General features: G+C 36.9%; 2 protein-coding genes and 1 pseudogene across 2 annotated transcripts; 2 read left to right on the forward strand and 1 right to left on the reverse strand.

Moving 5' to 3' along the window:
- Nucleotides 1-1325: 1325 nt before the first annotated feature.
- Nucleotides 1326-6650, forward strand: LOC105053312 (uncharacterized; annotated as a pseudogene).
- Nucleotides 6651-7184: 534 nt separating this feature from the next.
- On the reverse strand, nucleotides 7185-13327 carry LOC105053012 (protein NEN1). Its single transcript, XM_010934009.4, has 6 exons — nucleotides 12775-13327; nucleotides 12535-12692; nucleotides 12080-12126; nucleotides 10569-10632; nucleotides 8153-8583; nucleotides 7185-7591 (listed from the first exon to the last, which is right to left on the reverse strand). Exons 1-6 carry the CDS (start codon nucleotides 13046-13048, stop codon nucleotides 7357-7359), a joined length of 1209 nt encoding a protein of 402 aa, XP_010932311.1. The 5' UTR covers nucleotides 13049-13327; the 3' UTR covers nucleotides 7185-7356.
- Nucleotides 13328-14282: 955 nt separating this feature from the next.
- Nucleotides 14283-24174, forward strand: LOC105053011 (serine/threonine-protein kinase VIK). The gene is made up of 11 exons (XM_010934008.4): nucleotides 14283-14698; nucleotides 15586-15660; nucleotides 19073-19189; nucleotides 21086-21180; nucleotides 22247-22367; nucleotides 22453-22532; nucleotides 23063-23122; nucleotides 23198-23319; nucleotides 23401-23486; nucleotides 23569-23684; nucleotides 23855-24174. The coding sequence occupies exons 1-11, from the start codon at nucleotides 14420-14422 to the stop codon at nucleotides 23973-23975; spliced, it is 1272 nt and encodes a 423-aa protein (XP_010932310.1). The 5' UTR covers nucleotides 14283-14419; the 3' UTR covers nucleotides 23976-24174.
- Nucleotides 24175-25548: the final 1374 nt, after the last annotated feature.

Raw genomic sequence — 25548 nt, forward strand, 5'->3', positions numbered from 1 at the left:
GCATTACATTTTAAATTTTTGGGTCAATTAGTTAGCATATATTAATTGGTAATCTTGGACAGCATATGAGGAGGCAATGGTGGGTTTTAAGGAGGAAGAGAGAGGTGGTCAAGCCTGAGACAAATAATAGCTTAAAACTTCCGAGATCGATTGGCAACTTAATACCATCCATAATTTTATCATCACTGTCATGATAGCTTAATCTTTTGCCGTAAACTGGTTAGGTAGCATCATTTATTAATTTTTCAAAAAAATTGAAAGGAAAAAAAGACTGGGACACAAATAACTTCTAGTGGTCCGGCCATGTGTCATAGATTTAATTATTAGTCAATTTATCATCCCAATCCTTTCTTTCTTTGAACCCTTTTTTTTGTCCCCGGTGTCTGTCTCAAATCCTTGCTATCCCAATACCGTAAGGGAGGGTGGAGATAGAGGTAAACATGAATGATATATAGTTTTCGCTTTGTGTGCATCCATGAGGTCCAGGAAGGAAGAGACAATAAAGTCTTCTCCCATTGGGCTTTTTGCCAACATTAGAGTTCATGAGTTTTCAACTTTCATGTTGATTTTGGTGAGTAGTGCAGCTTAGTCAAACAACTTGGCTAGAACAGTTCGAGCGCCTAAACGAATCAAGCCAACATTCATCCCTTAGATAATAAGATTTTGAGAAATATTGAAGAATACATCTACCCATCTAGGTTGCTTCTTTTTTAAAAAAAAATAAAAAATAAAAACCAAAACATTTATCCTGGTATTCAACAATACTGCCATAAAAACCAGCTTGAGATACTTGTGAACATAAAATAATATAATTCACCCCACATTGCTTATTACATCATCATGATATCATTTGAATTCAAAATATATAGCATCAATTGGTTCCAACCTGTTTCCGTAGTATCTGCTTTGATTTGTAAAACCCCAAGATTCCAAAAACCAATATTCCTTCTCCAGCCATCAAAAAAATCTATACATATATAATATTTAATTACTAAAAATAGATTAAAATATTTGGCTAAGGAAACATGAAGCCATGAGCCGGGTACCCATAAGCTCTCACATTGCAAAAGTGCAATGAAAAAGAAACGTTCACAATGGCCACTTGATTTTGGAGTAAAATATCCAAGTTCGTAGATGGTTTCTATATACCATATCGGCAGCTGCTGACATCAAGTCCAGCGTCAGTCAAGTGGGGTTGGGGTTTGGCGTTACCGTTGCTGCAATTTTATTGCCGTTTCGCGTGTGGCGTGCCACAAGACTTGGGCTTCCTCCACTTTGCTGTCCAATAGATTTTGCCGGTAAATAGACCGATCGTCGGAAGAGCAATGGTCAGTCTGCCCTTTGCTGACATCTGCACTGTTTCTCTCTCATATTTTAATCTGCGTTCTGATCTTTTTTTCCTTGTTTTTTACTGCACAGATCTCCAGGGAGGTAAAAAGAATTAAATAAAAAGGGATCCAATGTGAGGTGGATGGATTATAGTTAGGATTGCTTCAAAGATTTTCTATTCTTGGCTGACTTCAAATCATCAAGTTTCGGATATCATCATCCCTCACAACGCAAATATTATAAACATATCAATAATTTTTGTGAAGAAGTATTTACAATCATTTGATTTTTCGCTTTAGCTTAACTGCTGTTATGCTTTCAAGGCTCATGTACTCTATCTATCTCCCTCAAAAAACTCAGGCAGAATTCGTCAAAGGTAGTGTTCTTTTTTCTGAAAAAAAAAATAAAAAAAAATTCAGACTCATGTTTTTGTTAGCTGTTTGACACAAGCAGCCCATCATGATCGTGAATTAAAAAAAGAAAAATCTTGTCCCATACATATTCAAGACTTTGATTTCATCTCATACATACTCCCGCGCCTACGACGTGCACGGCAATCTCATGCAGACCGCCGATTCCGTCAGCTACGACGGTATCTTCCTCTCTCCCTCTCTCTTCCCCTGCTTCCACCTTTATTTTTTTTTAAATCCACCCAATCAATAGGTAGAGGGGGAAGAAAAAAAAGACTAGCTTTAATCTCAAATTGGCTTCGACACAAGTTCGAGATGGTGCTTCGCTGTAAAATTGCTGCTTCGATTGGTTGATCTAGTTTGTTCTATTGCTTTTTTTCTCCCTAATTCTCTATTCTGTTTTGTGTTTCTTGATAATTTGGAATCATATCACTATGAGTGATGCTGTCCTGGTGCCAAACCTAGGCACATGAGATTGTCCATATGCTCCACTGCTTTCATTGGTAGGAGGTGATACTGTTATAATTAAGAGACTAACCATATCTATGAGTAGGTTGATGTGAGTAGCTTGTGCATAATCTAGTCCGTGGATATCACATAAAAAATTTAGTGGCAACAAAAGTTTACATGTTAAGGATGGTGACTAACGTGAGGGATTTTGCTGCATGGGAATGATAATTGCAATGATAAAGATTGTGCTGAAATATTGGTACATAGTTGATCTTGTATTCAATTATATCATGATCATTTGTCGCAAGCAATCAAAGATAAAAGTTAACTCCGATATAACTATTAAGTAGAATAGTGTGAGTCGGATGTCGAGTCCACGGGGATCAAAAGACTAAGTTGATTCAACACAAAACAAAGTTTAAGAATAAAAAATCTAAGATTTATTTTTGATAAGAATAATTTAAGAAAAATTCTTATGAAATAAATATGGAAGTAATTAACTAAAAAATAAATTAAAAAAAATCGTATGAAAATAAAAGTTTCAGATTTCGATTCCATCTTTAACTACAATTTTGATATTTTCTTTTGAAATAATTATAATAATTAATTAAGATGTTTTATGATCAGATTCGAACATAACTTATTTCACTCGAGTATTAATCTTATCTCCCGATCACGATTCATCTTCCTAAAGAATAAGTTATAAAAAATCTTAAAAAGAAAACAAAGAAATCTATGAGTAAATCTTTAAGATAGCTTATTTCGCTTGAGTACGGATTATATCTTATGATCACGATCCGTCCCTACGAATGTATAAACTATTCAAGAATTAACTATATAAGCTTCAAGCATAATAACTTGAAAGCAACTCATGAATATAATCAAAATTTTATGGCAAAAGAGAGTCTTACAGGATTTAATTGCATCAAAACAAATACATAAGAATATTCAAAATAAACTATAAGATTGAAAAATTAAAGATTCTATCTACTCCCCCGAAGACTATGCTTCTAGTCACATATGATGTTAATTCCACTCGCCATTGTTCTTTTCATCCTCCTTGCTGAAACACTGGAGATTGGATGATTGAATTTACGTTGAGGTATTGGAACTTATTTATAGGTGCTAGGAGGTATGACATTTATTTGAGTAGGCAATGTGGGATTAATAGAAGCAAGGATGTATGGCTAGGGTTTTGTAAGTAGATTTATAAGGCTCCCTAACAATAGATGGTTACGATTAATTTTGGGGATCAAGGGGTATGGAATTTGGAGCGTTGGAAAAGAGAAGAGGCACAAGTTTGTTGGGACGGTGCAGGAAAGAAGGCGTGAAAGAAAAAAAAAGGAAGAGGGGCATTGGTTTTGTGCATGAGAAAGAAAAGGAGGTGTGAAAGATTTGTGAGTTGGCATCTCCTAAAAATAAGGAGGGAGTTAGGGAGTTGGATTTAAGTTGTGTGAGAAATAGGATGTGCGCTAGAAAATAAGAGAAGAGAGGACATGGGGTTTCATAGTTGGCATGAACTAGGGAGAGAAAAAAAAAAAGAAGTTAATTCGGACGTTGAAAGTTTCTTAAGTGGGCCTCCTTTGATGGCCTTTGGTTCTAGATATTTTGCTTCCTATCCTTTGGATTTTGGTATCTCTAGGGTTTTCATGAGTTGGCATCATAAATCTTGACGGTTGAATGAAGTATTGTTTCTTAGCTGTTGTATTACTTTCTTATTTGATTAGCCCTTCAATTGATTACTCTTGACCCTTTGTTCTTGAGTTTTGCTTTGGATTTGGATCAATTTGAGTCTTGATTAGTCTAATCTCTCAATTTTCTGCGAAAGAGAATAAGAAGTATCAAATTCTACATAATATGGATCAATTAATAAAGAATTTAATGCTTCTATGTCCTAATTAATATACTTATCATATCAGAACCGGTATTTGTTCTTAGGTGGTACTAAATGTATTGCATTTTGGTGCTAGCTTAAATTTTGGAGGCCATAACTTGAGTTTTGAGTATTCTGTTGTAGCTAAATTATATATAATATTGAGGGATCCTCAAGAAGAAGCATCTTTTAGAGGAGTTTTTGCACCCGTAGTGTTTATTTTGACCAGATTGTCGTGGCCTAGAAGTGATAGAATCAGATTATAATGCAAGTACTATTTCTTTTTTAAGGTTAAAATTTGCTCAATCAAACCAGTTGTTCAAAAGAAAATCGAGCTTTCTTAAGGTACAAATTAGCATGGCTACACATGTAAGGGAAAGTCTATTCCCAAGAGATCATAGATGAATCTGTAGTTTTTTGCTTTGTCTCGTTACGTCTCTCTCTTATAACATTATACAAGAGGAATGCTAGTTAAATAAAAAATAGAGAAAACATGAAAAATCGTAATAAATAACAAAAAGTATAGGAAATTATAAAAAATTGAGAAAGGTATAGGATAACATAAAAGCGAAACCTGAATCTTTTGAAACTTTGAAAACTAAAACTCTATCCAGAGGATCAAACCTGTAATTGAGTTTTTAGATATTGATTTGACCAAATACATGCTTTCATTTATATCATCTATGTCATCCTTGTTCTAAACTGAGAATCATGTAACAGTGTGCAATTTTTGTGCCTCAAAGATAATAGCAGTTTGCTATGTTAGGTCATCTCTACTTCTCCTATTCTTGACATAAACAAGTTCAGGGGAGCCTTTGTGAGCTACTTCCTACTCATATGGGTTAAATCATACAGTGAGCAAGAATGGTTGCATTGCCTACGAAGTGGCCTTTTAGTTCATTGGGAGGCCCCTCTTGTCCGATGTTTCCTTAGAAAATTAATCTCAACTCAAACGGTTAGCTTCAAGCTGTGAACTAATTGTAAGATATTCTTAGCGTTGGATGGATCAATCTTGATCCATATAGCCAGATAAACCCTGTTGGTTAAGGTATTTCATTATGTTCAAAGATAAAATTTACATTTGCGATATCTATTGACTTGGTTTGTCTAAGTGTTTAACCCTTGCACAGTTGTGATATCCAGTTTCAGATAGAAGTAGAACACTGGAACTTGTTTCTTCTCCCATTTTCACCCGTTTAGATTCTAGAATTATCCAAAGTGCAATATGTTGCTTTCTCTTTGCAGAAATTTGGAGTCTCTAAAACATTTTACACCGTATAAGATTTTGTCTCTTTGTTCCTGTTTGGATACCAATCCTTGGAGGGAAGACTCAAGACGAGTCTATGTGCTGATTCAGAGGGATAACCAGTTGTGGACTATAAAAACACGCAGGAGTCGCATGTCAGATTTGGTTTCCTGCATCTTAGCTATTTAAAAAAAGATATCAGGGACCACTTTATGCAGTGAAGTTGAAAGGGAGCTTGATCTGCTGTTCTCCAAAGGAGGAAAGCGTGGTTCAGCAAATGGCAGTAAAGCTAGACATTCATGTGTTGGCATAAAGTTTCCCATGCTTGTTGAAGATATCAGGGAAGGAGTGCTTGTAAGTATTGAAAACATTTACTTCGCCATATACTTGGGAAAAAATTATGCATTGCTGACTGATTTTGATAAATAAAAGGAATTATCATAGCTTCCCTTTGCATTAGTGTGGATGGGTCCGTAGGACTTTCTGCATTTGCTGATGAGTTTGGATTATTACTACTGCTTCTTCTAGCACATTTGAAAAATCTATGTTTACTGTGTTGATGCAATTTGTTTCTATAAGCAATGTCGGGATTTCTGATCTTTTAGTGTAGGATATTTGGATTTTGTATATTATTTTGGAGTTTTCTGCTTGGACGAAGCCATTTGAAGGAGCAAACATATGGGTTCTAAATCTCATTAGCAATTAATCTTCTAGGCAACATGCTCATCCCTTGTTATTAGTTTAGACCCTGGGTGTTAAACTTGTGGTAGCATATGAATGTTAAGCATCATATTCATATATGGTGTTATACATATCTGGCTATTTGTTTGTTGACGTAATGTTACCTTGCATTCCAGGCCTTCATGGATACTTCAAGTGTCTAATGCATCCTGTGCATTCTCTTCCCAGTTCCAACTATTGAAATAATAAAATCTGCATTCCATGTATTTTCCAATCAAATGATGTTCATAGTATGTCCCCGGTGGTGCAGTATAAATTGCTGTTCCTATTGTGCCAGATGCTACTGACTGAAACTGCTTTCTTGAGGTGCTTGATGATGAGAATGATGCCATGAGATGCTGTGACCTGCTACAAGGAGGAGGTCAAGGTTGTGAAGGCATTGCAGAACTAGAGGCCTCATCGGTAAGAATTTCACATACAAGTTTTGCAATTGTTTGATTGGACCCTAACGCATTTCCATGTTTATCTACAGGTCTTTGATATCTGTCACCAGGTGAAGGCGCTTGCTGTTTTGTTCTGCAGGACACCTCCATTGTCAAAAAGCCTAGAGCAAAATTTAAGAGCTTGAAAGTGGTCTCTGGAAGACCAGGATCTTGTGTAAAATGTTGTATAATTAAACAAGCTAATTTTTTGTAATATTTTATTTATCTGTTGATATGTTAAGTGCATTGAAATGAAAGATAGGTCTTTATTTTGTACCGAATTGGCTACAGAAAGAGAAAAGAGTTTAAAGATGGGGTAAAAGCTGATCTGTTGATTGGGTTTTGGTTGCAAAGTTTACTTGCTTCAAGGGCCCAAGTTTTTCAACAGAGTTATCCTCTCTGGCCGTATATATTTAACACAAACATTTTCTGAGAGTAAAAGCTGATCTGTTGATTGGGTTTTGGTTGCAAAGTTTACTTGCTACGAGGGCTCAAGTTTTTCAACAGAGTTTTCCTGTCTGGCCATATATATTTAACACAAACATTTTCTTTCAGTATGTTTATGTTAACTCTTGTTTGATCTGATAATAAGAATTAGCTATTTATATTTTATCATCAGTACCAACAAGCAAGCTTGAGTACTTAATGTATATGTAAGCAATCATAGAGAAATCTAGGAATCAAAAAATTGGTATGGATCTCTTAAGCAGAAATTAATTCAACAGATTTACCTTTTCATTCTCGATGGATACAGTGTCTGCTGTTACATTAATGGCATCATTGGCTAGTGGTTGCTAGAGTAATTTACATAGTTTCTGCTAAGAACACTAATCAGGACATGATTTTTTTTTTTCTTCCTCCTGCCACTCAAATAATTTTTTGCTTCTATTGAGAACAAAGGATCAATTTTTTCGCTTCTAGCCTGATTCCAGCTCTCTGCAGATGGTCATATGTATCCACCCAGAAATAGGCATCTAGACTTGTTCCTGGAACAATTAGGGAAGCAAGCTCGACAACGTCACATGTGGTGAACACGAGCTTCTGCTTGTTTCCAGACAGATCTTTCTTGTATATTTCCGTTGAGTAGATAGCAGCATCACCATTTGCCACTATGGGTATGCTATAAAGAGACAACAATAGACAAATCAACAACTCCTATTAGTGTCAAAAAAATAACAATAATCAAAATAACAGGATAGGAGAACTAGACGTTATAATCACATGCAATCCCACACAATTGACAAAGCATGGAGAAACAAAGCACTGTTTAGCAGAAATGAATAGATGCAATAACAGCACAACGGTATTTAGATGCCCAACATCTTGAGTTGCAGTACAGTACATGCTTCCGCTGGCTTTTTCATGTGGTTGGTATGGACTGAAAAAAGGGAAAATGCTAGGTTTGCTGGTTTTGAAATTACAATATGCTTGGACAACTTGTTTAGCCTAGAGCAGGAGTACTTGGATGACATGCTGAAAATACATAATATATATATATATATATATATATATATATATATATATATATATATATATATATATATATATAGAGAGAGAGAGAGAGAGAGAGAGAGAGAGAGAGAGAGAGATCAGTTATCCAGCAGCTTTCTTGTATCACCACTTTATGTTAGAAAGAAAAAGGTGAAAAAACGATAAGATCCAAAAAATCACAGAAACTTACTGCAATCGAATGCTATAAGGATTTGAGTAGCCATTCTTCATAATTACATGTTTCCAGTCAGACCTGCTACTAGAATTCTGAGATGATATTTGGGCAAGAAGGTCACAGGCATCCAAAACCTTGCATAAACTTTCTGGGATATAAACCACTATATTCAGTTTCGGCCAGCCAGCATGGTCCTTAAATTGTCCACGTGGCCCAAATTGGACTTTCAGTCCCATGCAATGAAGCCGTAGCGGGCAATCTCCATGTAGTATACGTAATTTGTGACCACCATAACCAGAAGGGGCAATGGCTGCCCTGATATCCTGCACTGAGACTTCATCAGGCTCTAGAAATCCAGCAAAACTGCTGCAGCCCTCAGAAGCAGGAATAATGGTGCAGGACATCCCAGGTGACTTGATAGAAAATAAATCCGGGAAACTTGTTTCCTGCAGGAACTTCAGAAGTCAGCGGAATATACCCATAAACAAATGTCTCGGTCATGCATTTGTATGAGACACATGCTTCAACAAAATTGAAATTCATCAAGAAGACAGAAGTGACCAGTAAAGGAGAAGACAGGAAGACAGTTTTAATGTTCCCAGAGCAAAACTAGTGCTCATGCCTAGGTGCAAATATACAAATTGGGGATTTTTAAATAAATGATCCGCATTGTTCATCAGAATCCAATAATATCTTAGAACATATGGACCAAATTAAAGTGGTTTAAATATTTTCCAATCAAGGAACAAAACAAATAATTTATCTTGTTATTTGAGAACAATCCATTGGTCACTATTAACGCACAAGAAAAAAAGTTTTAGAAAATTTGATTTAAAGTTTTAATTTCTAAATTTGCATGATGTAAAAATTTACAAACAGTGTAGATCATCCATTTGAATGGCCAGCCACAAATTTTTAGCAATAGCCACTTCAATTTTGCCTTAAGAACATTAAAGCCATCCCGGGGAGAGAGAGAGAGAGAGAGAGAGAGAGAGAGAGAGAGAGGCGGGGTGGGGGTGGGGGTGGGGGTTAGGAGGGGGAGAGAGAGAGAGAGAGATTATATCTTACAATCATCCAAATCATTTTGTCTATCATGTGCTTTAAAGAAAACAGGTCTAGATCATAAAAAGATGATATAAATGACACATATTCTTAGATGCAATATTACAAACCAAAAGGTTAAAGCAAAAAAAATAATAAAACAATGGGCAAACCACTCCCTAAGAATTGCTTGGATGATCAGATACAATGCTGATGTGGAGGTAGTTTGTTTTATAACAGCCATCATGATGGAAATAATGATTGCATTACCTAAAAGCACTGTTGACCATTGACACTAGAATCATGCCAATGTCAATAATCTTTTAGTGTCTTGTGCATGTATGTCCTCATGAATATCCAATTTTGCATGGACACATTTCCAAAAAAACTATTTGTGGATACATGCTTCAAAACCTTTCTATTCGCATGTATATGCTGTCATGGGCCATTGATTGTGTCAGCTTAACTAGGGTTTCACAGAGTTAAAATTTAACTAGTCTTGCAACATGATTGTCTTGCCCTTGGTCTAAAATGTTGATTCACTCAACCTTTTTACTGTTGGGTCAGGGGCATCTTGACTCTTTATTGTTAAATAACTAGTTTCTAACAATGTTGGACAGCAGGCTAACTGCACATGCAGGCATGCAAATAGAGAGGGTTTTAAAGGGTATACCAGCAAATAGTGTTTTTGGAAAGGTCTCTGGACAAAATCAGACATTCATGAGCGTTTACATGCAAAAAACACTTTTCTATACTTTCTTTGATCTTCAAGATATAATTCAAAAAGTTGCAATTTACGATGTAAATTACTTTACACAATTTTGATTATGTTTAAAAATGAAAATTAAGAAGAGAATCTTAATAGATTTAAGACTCCTTGAAAAGGGAGTTTGAATTCCGGTTAGCTAGGACATAGTATTTACTAGGAGAGTTGAGATTAATTTTCATTTGGAGTTCTACAAGAATTCAGCATGCGCATAGCATAAACAATAATACAGCTTTCATCCAAAATAAGGGCAATTGAGAGAGCCTTATGATAATGGAGATGAAAGAGAAGTGAGGAATATTATTAGTTCCTATATCATTCCCAAATTTGTTTAGTAGGGGAAAAAAGAGGGAACTTTGCAAATCTCAAGATTCAGAAAGAGTAGCTCCTGTACATGGAGAATCATTCAACAAACTTCTAGCTGACATTGTGTCATTCATGAACATTCTTAGAACATATATTTTTATTCAATTGCCAATTTATATTTAAAAAGAATCTCATATGGTTCCTAAGATTCCGACAGAATAGCTCCAACAAGTGGAGATCAATGCAAGAAACCTCTCGCAAACTTCAAATCATTCCTTGAGGAAAGACTGCAATATTTTTAAAAGGTTTTATGCTTACCAAGAACAACACTGTAGCACAGCACTTGAGAACTTCGATATTCATTCGGACATCATCTAAGCTCCTGGAGAGAAAGATCAAATAGAAAACTAACATTTTAGGATTATAGTAAAACAAATTGCCTGAAATTGAGTCAAAAGACATAGAAGTTCATAACAAATGAACCAATACAACTTGTATAAATGATGTACACACATGTATGGAGACACACATGGAAACTATTATGCATTAATATTCATATACATCAACTAGTCTTACAGGTTTCATGGCAGGCCCTTTTCCTGCCAGTTGCCTTGATCAAAAATTTGGCAATGTTTCTCAAAGGGATGACACCAGGTTGACAGCAGCTCATAAATTATAATCAAACTTCTTCAGGTTATAACAGTTAGCTTGACCCATATAAATGGAAATTCTAATGCAGACAATGTTGTCTGGAAAGAAACATGATGCTCTGTCTCGTAGATTTTCTGTAGTTACCTTAATAAAAATGAACTTATATGGATAATTTGACAACTAGAGAAGAAGAGGGGGGGGAGGTTGAATGATACAAAAGTCAAAAACAAGTGCTCCATATAAATTCAAAGGAAATAAACAATAGCAAATCCAAGGGGAAAAAATTTGTAAAAATGACTACAACCAGGAAAAGTAGTAGCAAGTTGCATTGTCAATAGACTATAATAGATTTAGTGGAAAGAGAAATGAAGAGTTTATAATTCTGACAACCTTAAAAAGGTTGCATTGTACAAGCAGCTCATCTCCACCTTTTGCTTTCGAAGTTTATCTCATTTAAATCCTAGAAGTGCTTGGGTTCCATGTTAAACCTTCCTAATTAAATCTCTCCTTCCACCTGCTGCACCTTGTTTTCTTTCCATTCTCCTTCCAACCTCCTCCACCTTTTCCCCTCATTCTTCTTTCCCTTGATCCTCCTTTTCCTCCTTCACCTCCTCCACCTAGGCACCCGCAAACTGCCTAGGTGCTATGCAGTATCCCAACCACTTGCACATCATGTATTAGATCCACTGTCCTCTGTGGAGCTTCTTTGAAGCAACAGCCACATGCTCAAAATTTTACTTGATTTTCCACTAATCCATCCTCAGTGCAATTGTTATGCCACATGGCAGATGCCAACAAAACCTATCCCTCATGGCTTTAGCATTTATCCGTACCATAATTCTAATTCCGTTTACCCTCATTCTACAAGCTTGCACTTATTCTAAGCCACATCAGTGCATACCTTAACGTTTCTGATAATTATAATAGTTCAAGTAATGAAGGCATATCTTGATCATACGCAATGAAAGCATCTCACCACTTCATTCATCATCTATCTAGCTGCAGCAAGAAAGTTCCCTTTCCTGTTTTCTTTTGATAGACCAAGTTAGACAAGACTTTAAAGTCAACAGTGTCGTGATTCAAGAAATGACACCAAATAATCAATGGAACACAAGGTAAACATTTGTTTCAGATAGTGCAAATGTATACATTGAAGTCATATCTGTGCTAGAGCATACCTGTGCTTCTGTTGGCCGAGACCAAAATAACATGCCAAATTAGCCAACTGCAGACAAAATGTTTGTTTGTCAATCAGTCAATTTTTTCTTTAATTCTGATGACATTTCTTCATAAGGAACTAAGAATCTATTAAAATTTGCTCCTGGTTATCTAGAACAGCAGGTTGAATCAAAAGCAGTACTAAGCCCCTCACTTTCAGGATTGTGCATTCACCCAAGTCTTTTGTATTATATAATAGAGATTCAAATATGGAATGAAGTCTCCCAAAGCCTGTTCAAAAGACCAATTTTCAAAAAAAAAAAAAAAAAATCCTTCTTTCCATCCAAATTCGAAATGTTAACTTAGTTTACTAGCTGTGATACAGTGGGAGAAGCATTGTTGGATGTCTCACTCAAGGCAACCAAGGAGGCACTTTTCGAGCGTGCGGAAGCACCATAAGCCCATTTCCCCTTACCTTCATGTCGCCCGCCCTCCTCCGAAACGTCTGGGTCAGCAACGGTAAGGTGTCAATGATCCCCTTGGGCTCCGGCGGAGCTCGCCCAGTCTCCGCAAACGCCTCCCTTATCACCCGACAGTCGAACTCCACGATGTTGTGCCCCGCCCACACCCGTCCTGCCCATCAAATGTTCGACAAAAGAACCAGCAACAAAAGCCCAACACTTTCGAGCAAGAAAAGCAGAACATAAAGGGATACCATGGAGGATGGCGAAGATCTGGTCGGCGACCTCGGGGAAGGAGGGCGCAGAGGCCACCGTCTCCGGGTTGATGCCGTTGCAGCGGACGGAGGTGGCGGAGGAGTCGGCCGGGCGGATGAGGGTGGAGTAGCTTCCCACCTCCACAAGCTGCCGCGGGCACACCAAGATCGCCCCGAACTCCAGCAGCGAACGTCGTGTCCCACCCCACGGCCCCGGCACCGTCGTCTCCACGTCGAAGAACGCTATCGCTTCTCTTCCATCTCCTGCCTCCATCTCTATCTAATATGCAGGCTCGGCTACGGTATACGCTATCCGGCTCCGCCTCCATGGATATCATCTCCCCCGTCGAGTTGCTTTGCTTGTCCCCGAAGTATTCCGCAGTGCTGCTCCTTTTGGAGAACCTTTTTCCAGCGAATGGGCGGCCGCTGCCGGCGATAAAAAGGCATGGCCTCGTGCGAGCTTTGAGCTTTTTGGACGTCAAATTCCGAGCGGATTCCTGGATTGCGAACTGTTTGTCGATGTCGACGTCAAGAGTCTTGCACACAAGCTCTCGTTTAGACATGGAAGAAATGGAAGGAGACATATAGTTAAAAAAAGGGTTTTTTTTTTTTTTTTTTCACATATCCTTTTAAATATTAAATCTGCGTAAATATTTTTTTATAAATTGATGTCTTGCTGTTTACATATATATCTTATAATGGCATATTTATTTATTAAAAATATTTTAATTATTTTAATTTTAAATTACTAAGATGACTTGGGTACGTATAAAAAAAAGAAATAGAGATTATATATATAAAATAAATATTTTATAAAAATATATATATATTAATTTTGAAAAAATATTTATGTAAATTTTATTAAAAAGATATATACATAAAAAGATTTCAAAAAAAAAATGGTAACACATACATCATTATTTGAAATGTACATTAATGTCTTGAATGATTCATGAATAAGCAGTAAAATCAATGAATAATATTAGAAGAATTTTTGATCATTTTTTTTATTGAAAATATTTTACAAAATTATTCAAAAAAAATAATTCAATAATTTTTTAATAATAAAAAATATATCTATTTTATTATTGTAAAATAGAAAGAATAGTTACATTCCAGATAAGATTAAATCAAAAGCATGTTATACAAAGTTAGAAAAGTAAAAGAAAGTATGGAATCAGATAAGGACTATTCAAAGGAGAAAATGACAATTAGATTGTGACACAAATTTATGTTGAAAAAAAAAAAATCTAGGCAATAACATCACAAACAAAAGCCACTTATCCAAGGCCCAACTTGTCCAATTTTCTTTTCAGCATAACATACATATATACACAATCACATCACATATGTGCATTCCGAATATGAGAAGTCAAATACTCCCCCAGCATTGAGGAATATTAAACGGAATGTGACTCGTAATCCCACGTCGCCGTTTGCCGACAACCCGCTGCCCTTGTCAAACCGTAACGAAGCGTGAGCACCTAGTCTGGGTTGAGATCTAGATCCGCGGACCGGGTCCCGAGGCACGTCCTCGAGGCCCAAGAGAAGGGTAGAGAGATTAGAGGACTGTGACGTCGAGAAAGTAGCAGTAGGATACGATCCGCGATCGATCCGATTCCGATACGCTACGGGAGGGAGAGAGATGAGCAGCGGCGGGGAGGGGGCGAGCGGGTCGGCGGCGGCGAAGGAGAGGGAGAAGGCGAGGGTGAGCCGGACGTCGCTGATCCTGTGGCACACCCACCAGAACGACGCGTCGGCGGTGCGGAAGCTCCTGGAGGAAGACCCCGGCCTCGTCAACGCCCGCGACTACGACCACCGCACCCCGCTCCACGTCGCCTCCCTCCACGGCTGGATCGACGTCGCCAAGTGCCTCCTTGAATTCGGCGCCGACGTCAATGCCCAGGATCGTTGGAAGAACACGGTCGGTCATTCTCGTCATTATCTCTGGTCTTCATCGATGCTTTTGCTCCATTGGATTCATCATCTTGTAATGGAATAGAATTCTATTGCTTTTGGTCTCTCATTAGATGGTTTTGGGCAGAGAGCTGTGAATTGGCCAGTCAATTTTAAGGCATAATGCATTCCGATATCAGTAGAATCACAGGCATGATTAGTATACATCAAGAATTGAATTCATTTTGCTTGCTTGTCCTCCTGCAATAAAAATGTCATAAATTTTTCTTCTTATTTATCAGTATTCTTACATGGTAAACGAGTGATTATTAAGTGAGAAGTCTAGGTCTAAATTTTGCAAAAATAACGGATGGAGATTTTTTTTTTTTCCTTTCTTTCTTTCTTTTTGGGTAGAATTTGCTTCTGTTTGACTTGTAGATTAGCAAGTAACTAATCAATAGACATTCAGTTTAAAGGCAAGTTTTAAATCTAGATCATTTTTATGTTAAGCGAAAGGAACAGTAAATTCAATTACTATAATTATTGAAATTTAAATGAAATGCATTTAAGAATAAGAACATTTATCTTCAATTTTTTTTTTGGGGGGGGGGGGGGGGGGGGAGAAGACACCACAAAAGTTCTCCATGTATTAATTCCTTGTGCTTCATAGTAACCAAACAAAGATTCTTCCTGATTTTCATATTCAAGAAATACATGCTGCTTTTGACCATTCTCCATATGCATGCATACAAATTGAAAGTCGTTATATTTGATGCTCGATTTCTACTTTTTTGGATGTGTCTTGACTGTTGTTTTAGAAAAGCTTCCAATGATCTTCATTTACAGTTATGCAGTATTAATTTTTAAATTGCCTATATGTGTCTCATGCGGTAAATTTTAATTTGTTCTTCACAGCCACTGGCTGATGCTGAAGGAGCTAAAAAGCACAACATGATTGAGCTGTTAAAATCATATGGAGGCTTGTCTTTTGTAAGTTCTCTTGTCATTTTGGACCGTATTGAAGACCGATTATTCTTACATCACTGCATACATGTATACTATAACTCCTACAGTAATTAACCTTGATACTATTATTAAAGGCCTTTGTAGTTTCTTCTGCAATGGAGGAATTGATGTCTAGATAGCATATACTTATTAAGTGTTGTTACTAACGAAATTGTGGTCTGTTTGCTCTTGAAACAAAGTTCTGTGTTAGGTGGCATATGGCTATTATGTGAGTTCATTTTTGGCTGGGAGAACCTGGCCTGAAACTTAGTTACATTGATTACTAAATCACATCTTACCTCTCTTTCCTATTGTATATGATGTGTCTCTCCCATATCACTTCACTTTTTGTTTAAAATTTTCTGTATACTTTATCAAGTATATTCTTTTCAGCTGTTTGAAGCTTCTCAAGTAATAAATAGTCATTTGGCTTGTTTTTGTATTGCCTTTTTCTAATGCTCAGCATTTGCTTCTATTTTCATTGATTGTCATACAGAAAACATATCATAAGTCAAGGAGATTTTTTTGTAAATATTGTCTATTTGGGTGATTAAAGCCCAAGATTAGATTCTTTGGATGGTCTATTGAATCTATATTGATCCAATTTTTTAGTCATAGTTCCAAGTTAGCAATATGAGCGCCAGTAAAGGATTGGTTGACCTATAGGAAGCCCTAAGTGGGTCATCTGTATTATGTGGTGTTTCCACTACTCTTTGGGTGCAAGAAGGGGTTGGATGCACGGATTCAAGTTTCGGCCGGATGTCCCATAAGACATAAAAATGGGGTACCATCCCATATGTTAGGGCGGGACCATCTTGCCATCATCCCCATGTCCTGATTGGCACGTCTTGGGACATTACTTATCCCGAGTGTTAGGATAGGATGGGATGGCGGTGCATCTTGTTCTATGGGAAAACCAAACAGCCCCATCTCATAGGATTCAAAACCTTGGCCAGATGATTATTTCTTAGGGCTGGTTATGGGAGGTAAACGTCTAATTGGCCTTCCCTTTTGGCTGTGAGTCTAAAATGAGCTTTCTTCTTTTAGGTAAATGCTTTAGGGCACTTGTTAGTGCACATGATAAGTTTCTTGGGCTCACATGTGGCTGGTATGGCAACTCAACTTTTAACCACCCCCGCTTTTGTCAGACCAATTCTTGTGAGTTGTGCTAATCCCGTTGCACCACATGGAAAAGGGGACTTTTATGTGTATGAAATAAGTTCCATATAGCATCACTCCATTTCTTTGTTTCCTTTTTCATTTTAGGAAAAAATAAGGAAAGAGTCCTTTGATTGCTTCAAGCTTAATGAAAGTTTGAGAGATGTTATAGGGTTTTAAAAGGGGTCTCTGCTGTAATGCTGAATGTTATTCATAGAAAATTAATTCATACTTCTCATTTTTCTCTTCTTTTTACAAGATTGGTGCATCGATCTTAGGTTGTGGATCGCAGCTCTTGTTATGGAATCGACTTAGACTTCAGAAATCAAAGAAGATCCAGAAATTATCATCTTTCCTTCTCATATCTAAAGTCAATTTCAGATTCATGCAATTGTAGATTGATTGCTTTAGATCAACTCTACATCAGCAATCCTCATATATTCCTGTAGAGTTGGATAGACTAGGAGTGAAGATGGCAAGGTGTGATAGATGGAGCTAAGTTGTCATCAAGTTTGCAATATGATTAAGATGATAGAAGGACCAAAACAAGTTTCTGTAAATTCGAACAGGTCTAACATTTGCATGTTGGTGTAAGAATGCAACCTTAGAAGTTAGAAGTATGGTTGTGTTGAGAGTGCAATGTTGTGCATGTTTCTTTTTTTTTTTTTTTTTGGGAGGCAGGGTGAAGTGGGGAGCAGAGTAATGTATTTATTTGATTCTAATAGGGTGACACTTGCCTGCTGGCCTTGCGGGATATTTTGTATTTTGATCTTATGGGCTGTTTTCATACTTAAGTGGTATGACCGCCCATTTGTACCAAATATATATATATATATATATATATATATATATATATACACACACACACACACACACACACACACAGGCAGAGTTATCCACGTATACAAAATCATTAAGTTGTCTAGAGAGGGTCTCAGGCCACAACCAACAACCCCCATTCTGTGCAGCAAAGCCAAAAATTGGCTGGTTGGTTGGCTTGTCTGAAAATGTGTGGAACCCAAAACTCCTGTAGCTGCGACACCATGTGCCATATATCAAGAGTACATGGGTGGGTCTGTGCAATGGAAGTTGGCTGCATTGGATCCATTTAACCATCATGAGAGAGTCTCCCTCCCACGAAAGTCTGAGGGGTCATAGTTGTGATATTGTCAACTTCATAGCCGCACGTGGCACACAATTCAGCCATAGAGATTGTCATACACAAAAATGAGCAAGCTCCAACTGCATGAACCTTGCCTTGGTGGTCTGGGACTAAGTAACCCACCCCAGCTACCTCAAAAGACTCAAAGTTGATCTTCAAAACCCCGGGGAGAGGGGTTGACCAAGGAAACATGGTTTTTGAGAGGGCCTGAGCTTGTGCAGGTGTGTTTTAACTTTTCAGTAAGAAACTGCACCCCCACCATTGTTTGCACCATCTCAAATTCCGATGAACCTAAAAAAAAATCCTCATATAAGTGACTTGATATACAATTTTTACCTGCTAGGTAGTTTAATTATTTTAAATCATTGTGGGTGGCACTGTTTATAGTTTACGAAAATATATTGTATTATGATGCAAATACATAATAAAGTAGAGAAGGAAACGAAGTTCATATGAATCTTTGATCATTTAATGATGAAGTTATGGTCCTTGAGGAAAATTTGATCAAACCTTCATTGCTTTTTCAGTTCTGTAAAGGACTGTCAATCACCAGAAAAAAGTTACTGCATTCAGGTGAAGGTTTGTGAAAAAATCTGTTTAAGGTAGTAATTAAATCCAAGGGCAGAGACAGGGAAAGGAACATTTGTTGTTTCATGGTAAATATTCAAATGTATTGTTAAAGAATCATGCAAGAGATTGCAGGTCAGTTATTATGTAACTGGGGAAGGTAGTTTTGGAAGTGCTTCTTACCATATATAATTCAATGATGGGGTTCAACGTTTGTACAGGTGATTCAGTTGTTCAATGGTTTTGCACATATGTACAGTCTCTACAATACAGATAACTGCAATAGTAACTTTAGCAACTCCAAACTAGTTTGTTGAATATATAGTTCATTTGCTTTCATTATCTCAGACCAAAGAAAGCTACTGGCTCCTCCATCCATGATGCTCAAGTACATATTGTTATATGATGATTTCATGACGTTTGCATTCCTTTTGCGGTAGTATATTGTTTAATTCTCTTTATTGTTTAATCTTTTATAATCAGCTTTTTTTACCTGTATATGTACTGCAGGGACAAAATGGCAGCCATTTTGAACCGAAGCCTGTTCCACCTCCTCTTCCTAACAAGTGTGACTGGGAAATAGAACCCTCCGAGTTGGATTTCTCGACTTCAAGCATAATTGGAAAGGTTCTTCTCTGCTATTAATGTTTCTGATATTTCATCATGTACAGGTTAATAAATCTTGTACATTAATTTATTATTCAGATTTCAGATTGGTTGGATGAAACAGAAAACCTAGAGCCTGAAATGTTTTGAAGGTTTCAAGTTCCCTTTACCTTTCTGAATCAATTGACTACTAGAAGCTTGTTATTAGCTATTAAGCAGTATCTCTAACTTTTTATTGCCCAGAATTATATGTGTAGTTGTCGATCATAAAGGCTAAGAACTTGTCTTTGCAAACGGCTTAACCTGCATTTCTCAACTTTTCTGCTACTTGAGAGCACATTTTTGCTGTTGAATTTGAATGTGTCAGTTTACTCTTGTATGTCCTCTGCATATTGTCTCCCTAGTATTATGTATTAATCACCGCAGGCCTGGACTTCTAGGTCCATAGAAGATGCTTAATATAAAACCTTGAGATGTCATCATGTTTATCATTTTACATTTGGAACTTCAAATCTATTTGGAGCTTGATATCAACTAAGTCATTCTTCGAATCACAACCTTGCGGAATTCCAAACCATGCAGTTGTTATATCTGAAATTTCTTCTGGTCAAGCAACCAAAACAAAGGGCATGTTGATGCAGAAAGAAATCCACTAGTTCTTTAGCAACCATCAAATGTGGATGTGACTAGGAAGCTTGAGCTTGAAATGAGTGCAATAAAGCAAAAACAGAAGAATAAAGGACCAAATGTTGAAGGCAAGGTTTTACGTCTTGGCGGGACGGAGGGCGTCCCGGCCATTCCTCCCGTTCCTATGAGAAAACGGGATCGGGACGGACTCAGGACTCTGAAATCCATACTTGCAGTGAGAGAAGAAGAAAGAGGAAAGGAGAAAATGAAGGAAAGATGAAGAAAAGGGAGAAATGAAAAGGAAAGAAGAAGAAAAATGAAAAAAGAAGGGAAGGGAGAAGAAAAAGAAAGAAAAAGGAAAGGAAAGTAGAGAAAAAGAAAGAAAAGAAAGAAGAAGAAAAAGAAGAATTGGAGAAAAATGGAGGATATCTGTTGGGATGCATGATCGGAACTGCTGGCGGGACAGAACAGTATAGTGGGGCATCCCGTTCCATGGAGAACCGGGACATCTTTGTCCCAGGGGATTTAAAATCTCGGTTGAAGGTCCAATTAAATTTGTAGCTCACCATTATGATCATGATCATAAATGGCCTTGCTAAAAGCTCAAACTGAAGTGGGAATTTGGAAGAAATATTCGTTGTACACTGTATGTTTGCCTGCCTTTGTGTGAGCTATTGATATTTGCTATTTGTTTATATGCTTAAAGCTCCATGTAGGAACACCGACCTTACATCATTTCACCAAAATGTGATTTTCAAAAAACGATATTTGAGATTTCATAAGTCGAGAATTATTTGAAGTCCTAAAGAATCATGATATAACAGATTTGCCAAATGTGAAGTACTACTGAAATGAGATGTTGTCATGATGTCAAAGTGAAAGGAATTGTCATAACTAGTCACAAAATACCTGTGTCCCAAAGCATTAGCACTTGTGGAACCCAAAATTGTAGTCTGTAGTTAACAGTAGTCATTTAAGGAGTGTGGAGTTGATGTTGCTTTTAATCTTGAGATTCTGCTGTATGCTTGGCTGGATGATTACTTTGTTCCACAAATGGCTAAAACTTTTCTATGGAAAATTATTTTTTCAATGAACTTTGTCTTATATTGTGATATCTAAACATAGTGCATATACTCCAACATGAATCTTATTTTCCTCTTAAGATACATCTATTAAGCAACAAGTTGTCCAAGTTATCTTGAATCAAAATTAGTTTTTGGGAACTTTATGATGTTGTAATTTTCGAGTCTATCCTTGTTTTCTTTTAGTAGTAATAGCTCACGATTGCAGGGTTCATTTGGTGAAATTTTAAAAGCTTATTGGCGTGGAACGCCTGTGGCAGTCAAACGTATTCTTCCATCTCTGTCAGATGATAGATTGGTGATGTAAGGCATTTTATTCCTTTCTTCATCTTCTGATATACACAATTTTTATCTGATAAATTCGTGGCCCTTTTTGTAACTTAAATGCATAAATGCAGAATTTGTTTGCTTTGGGATATGCATACTCAACTATTGAATCAGTATTCAACTTAGTATATTCAATTGCTTTAATAATAGTATGCTCTATACACTATACTTTAGAACATTTGTGATAGAAAGATTCACAACTATGATACACCCTCGATGTACTTGCATACTAAATAGTATGCTCTATACTTTGGGATATGCATACTCAACTTTTGAATCACTATTCAACTTAGTATATTCCATTGCTTTAATAATAGTATGCTCTATATGCTATACTTTAAAACATCTGTGATAGAACAGATTCACAACTATGATACACCCTCAATGTGCTTGCATTATCCACCAAAATAATATAGACATATCATATCTTTTGTTAATTTTCCCTAAATTATTCACTTTTTGTGGAAAAAAAATAAATTCTCAGTTATGAATTTATACTGAATTTATACAAAATCTTTTTTCTACATTGTTCTATTGTCAAGGGTTTTTTCATATTCATCCTGTTCTAATTTTCTTTCTAACATTTGTTCCCTAGCAATTAACCCGCTTCTTGACTTTGTAATGCTAGAAATAAAAGGTCCTTATAGATTATGATGTAACAAGCCATAGTGAATTATCTTTGTGTTTTTGTCTTATATTTTATTGAAAGGAAAACTATGCAAGCAACACTAGTAGTTGAGCTAGTGTCAATGGGTAAAGTTGAATTGAATTTTGGATATAGGTTGATCAAGTTATTTATTTTTTATCTGAATGTTAGGCAGATTTTGGAATGATATAATAAAAGCTTTAGAAATTCTGAATTGCCATAGAGGCATCACTCCAACTATGCAAGTTTTGTTGCTCTTGTTTCCAAGAATGAGGATGTAGTCGAACTAAAGCACCAGAAATTTATTAGTTTGTTCAACGGAATCTCATCACATGCAGTGAAATTGACCCAATGGAAACAGCATATTCTTAATAGTCTTGTACTCTCTTGATTCAGCCAAGATTTCAGGCATGAGGTTAATTTACTTGTGAAGTTGCGCCATCCTAATATTGTCCAGTTCCTTGGAGCAGTCACTGAGAGGAAGCCTTTGATGCTAATAACAGAATATCTGCGAGGGGTATGGATGATGCGACCTGTTTAAAACTAATTTGCGCAATATTCTCTTTGTTCTGAAGCAATGCTTTGTGTCTATATTGTTTCAGGGTGATCTTCATCAGTTCTTGAAAGAAAAGGGCTCACTTAGTCCATTGACAGCTGTTAATTTTGCACTAGATATTGCCAGGTAAATAGAACTTTCTTTTCTTAGTATTCGCTATTTCATTTCATATTCACTGAAGCATGAACAGAAGTGCTACTCTCCTTTTAATGACATACGATAGCAAATATGAAATATAAATCCACTATATATATAGGCTTATATACTCTTTATATGCACACTTTCGTGTTAGCTTCAACTCTGGCAATGTTTGGAAGTGCAAAGCAAGAATAGTATGAGCAGATCTTCTGGACTTATTCATATCACAGAGCAATTCTGCTTTGATATTTTTGCTTTCTTTCTTATCCATCCTTTTTGGAGGTGGAGAAAACTGTCTCCAAAATATATCAAAGAAAATGTTAATACAGCTTTGCCTAGTGATCATCTGAGTGCTTAGTCTTTTCACAAGAATAGTTATGTATTCCTTTGATATATTGTGAAAACAGATTCCTATTTCCCAGGATTGTTTGTTTATCTGGTTGAGCTGACAGCTTACATCATCTCCTATGTAGACAGTGGCTTCTTACGCACTTTTTCTTGGCTTCATGTGTCTACAGGGGCATGGCTTATCTTCATAATGAGCCAAATGTTATAATCCACCGAGATTTAAAACCTAGGTAACTTCAGTCAGTGATTCTCATGTGCTGTTGTTTTGATTGAATATAGAGCTGATTGAAATTAATTTGCTTCAGGAATGTTCTCTTGGTGAACTCCAATGCGGACCATTTGAAGGTTGGAGATTTTGGACTGAGCAAGCTGATCAGAGTACAGCACTCTCATGATGTGTACAAGATGACCGGAGAAACTGGAAGCTGTAAGTTTTACACCTGTTTATCAGATTAAATAATATTATGAATTTTGGGCTGATTTCCATGTTGCTTTTTGAGAACCGAAGATCGATACATGGCTCCTGAAGTATTCAAGCACAGGAAATATGATAAGAAAGTCGATGTTTTCTCTTTTGCTATGATATTATATGAGGTAAGTTGCCCTGGAAATAACAATTGCCCGGCAAATATTTAAACTCCATACTTTTTGACAGATCTGTGCTTTTCTGTTGCAGATGCTTGAAGGAGAACCCCCATTCTCAAATTATGAACCATATGAAGCTGCAAAGTATGCTGCAGAAGGACACCGTCCAACATTTCGAGCAAAAGGATATGTTCAAGAATTGAGAGAGTAAGTACAAAGTTGACTATTGAACAGCATAGGCATGCTTCAACAACAAGTTACTGATTTTTTTTTATTCCACCACTGGTTTTGCAACCCTCAACCTTTGATCATTTTGCTTGGCTAACATTCTCAATGCATCATCTGATGTTTAAGATTTGGGTTATCAAATTCTGTAGGTTGACAGACCAATGTTGGGCTGCTGATATGAACCAGAGGCCTTCTTTTCTAGAGATACTCAAGAGGCTTGAAAAAATCAAGGAGAACCTACCATCAGAGCATCACTGGCACATTTTGTAACTTGGTTTCTCACCTAGTAGATTATGTTTTTCTGTTGCATCAGTGGGCATGCTACCTTGATTGGTATGGCAATTCTTTATGCAATGTACTCAGGAAGTTTCACTTAATATGTTGGAAAAGCGACCAACGAACACCTGGCCATGGGCCATTTGTTGCAAAACAGTGTAATTTGTTCCCCTCTTTTCTCCAGCCTTTTCTATTTCCAATTTTCACCTATTTCTCGTCGGCATTTGTTGTTGAAAGTAGATCAAGGCAGCTCTTGAGCCCCAGCAAACACTCCAGCTGTCAGACGTCTTCTGCACACCAGCAGCATTCGTCCCTTTAAATCATTTGTCATGTTGCGATATAACCAAGAATAGGCCATCAAATTGGCTGTTTCTAAAGTTACTTTCTAAATTGTGGGACATTCTTTTTGTACATTGATATCTTGGAATGTTACCAAAACAGATGTTAGTTTGCTTGCAGTGATTGTTCTGGTCTGTAAATGGGACATCATACTATATTAGTATGGTTTGTGTTTGTATTGATCTGTTTTCAGCTTTCGTCGATTCTACATTATAACAGTTCGAAATCACATCCTTCATTATGCTATATAATTCTGGACTTGCTTGTTTTCTGGTGTAAAAGGATCAAGCCTGAACAGCTTTTGTGAATCTGTGAAAAGTCAGCAATCCATGTCTTATGCAGCAGAAAGAAAGCAAGTAGTTCCACTGGTGGTACATACGGTGCAAGAAACTGGGATTTCTGTGCAGATTCACCTCTTCCTACAATTTTTTTTTGGTGGAAACTTCGTATGTTTATTGTATTCGGCCTTTATACCTAATCCACATTCTCCAAGGCGCAGTTAAGTCCTCAATCCTGGTTTAGTGAAATCAATGACATTGAAAAGAAAAATAATATAATCCTAGTTGATGAAATAAAACTAACAATTGGAGATTACTTTAAGCTCATTGCCAAAACTTCAGGCCTAAACCAAGATTTTTGTTTAGGAATCCAGTGGAAATGCATTGTGAAGAATTGGCCACAGTGAGGGAGACTTCCATTTTAAGAACCTAGAGATATTCAGTGCATTTTGTAACAGAGAGAGCAATATTTATTAACCAAAAAGAAGAAGCAAGCAATAATTTCCAAGAACAAAGGAAGCCAAAAAAGAGTCTTGGCTTCCCATCTCAGCCAGCTAGCTTGAGGACTTGGTTATCTATTATTCTGGGCCAGATCACTACGTTGGGCTTACTAGACCAGGTGTCATGACACCCTCAACTTAATCAGGATGAAAACAAGGCCATCAACTCTAGCAACAACAATGAAAATTATCCACATATTATTCAAGGAGTGTGCATGCTATGATCAAGGAGCTCCCAAGGAATGCTACCAAAAAAACCTGCATTCTTTTTTGCCACAAATTTTAAGCTGGCTCCAGAGATTAAATTTGAAGGACATATTGAAACCATCTAGTCATGCCCCTTGTTCATAAGAGCATGGTCTCACGAATGCTGTAGTAAAGAGTTTAAAGAGGACTGAATTCCATTCATGGATGTATAACCGGGGTGCATGCTCTGTGGAGTCTCACATA

The sequence above is a fragment of the Elaeis guineensis genome, chromosome 10 (assembly GCF_000442705.2).
Source record: "Elaeis guineensis isolate ETL-2024a chromosome 10, EG11, whole genome shotgun sequence".
NCBI classification, from domain to species: Eukaryota; Viridiplantae; Streptophyta; class Magnoliopsida; order Arecales; family Arecaceae; genus Elaeis; species Elaeis guineensis.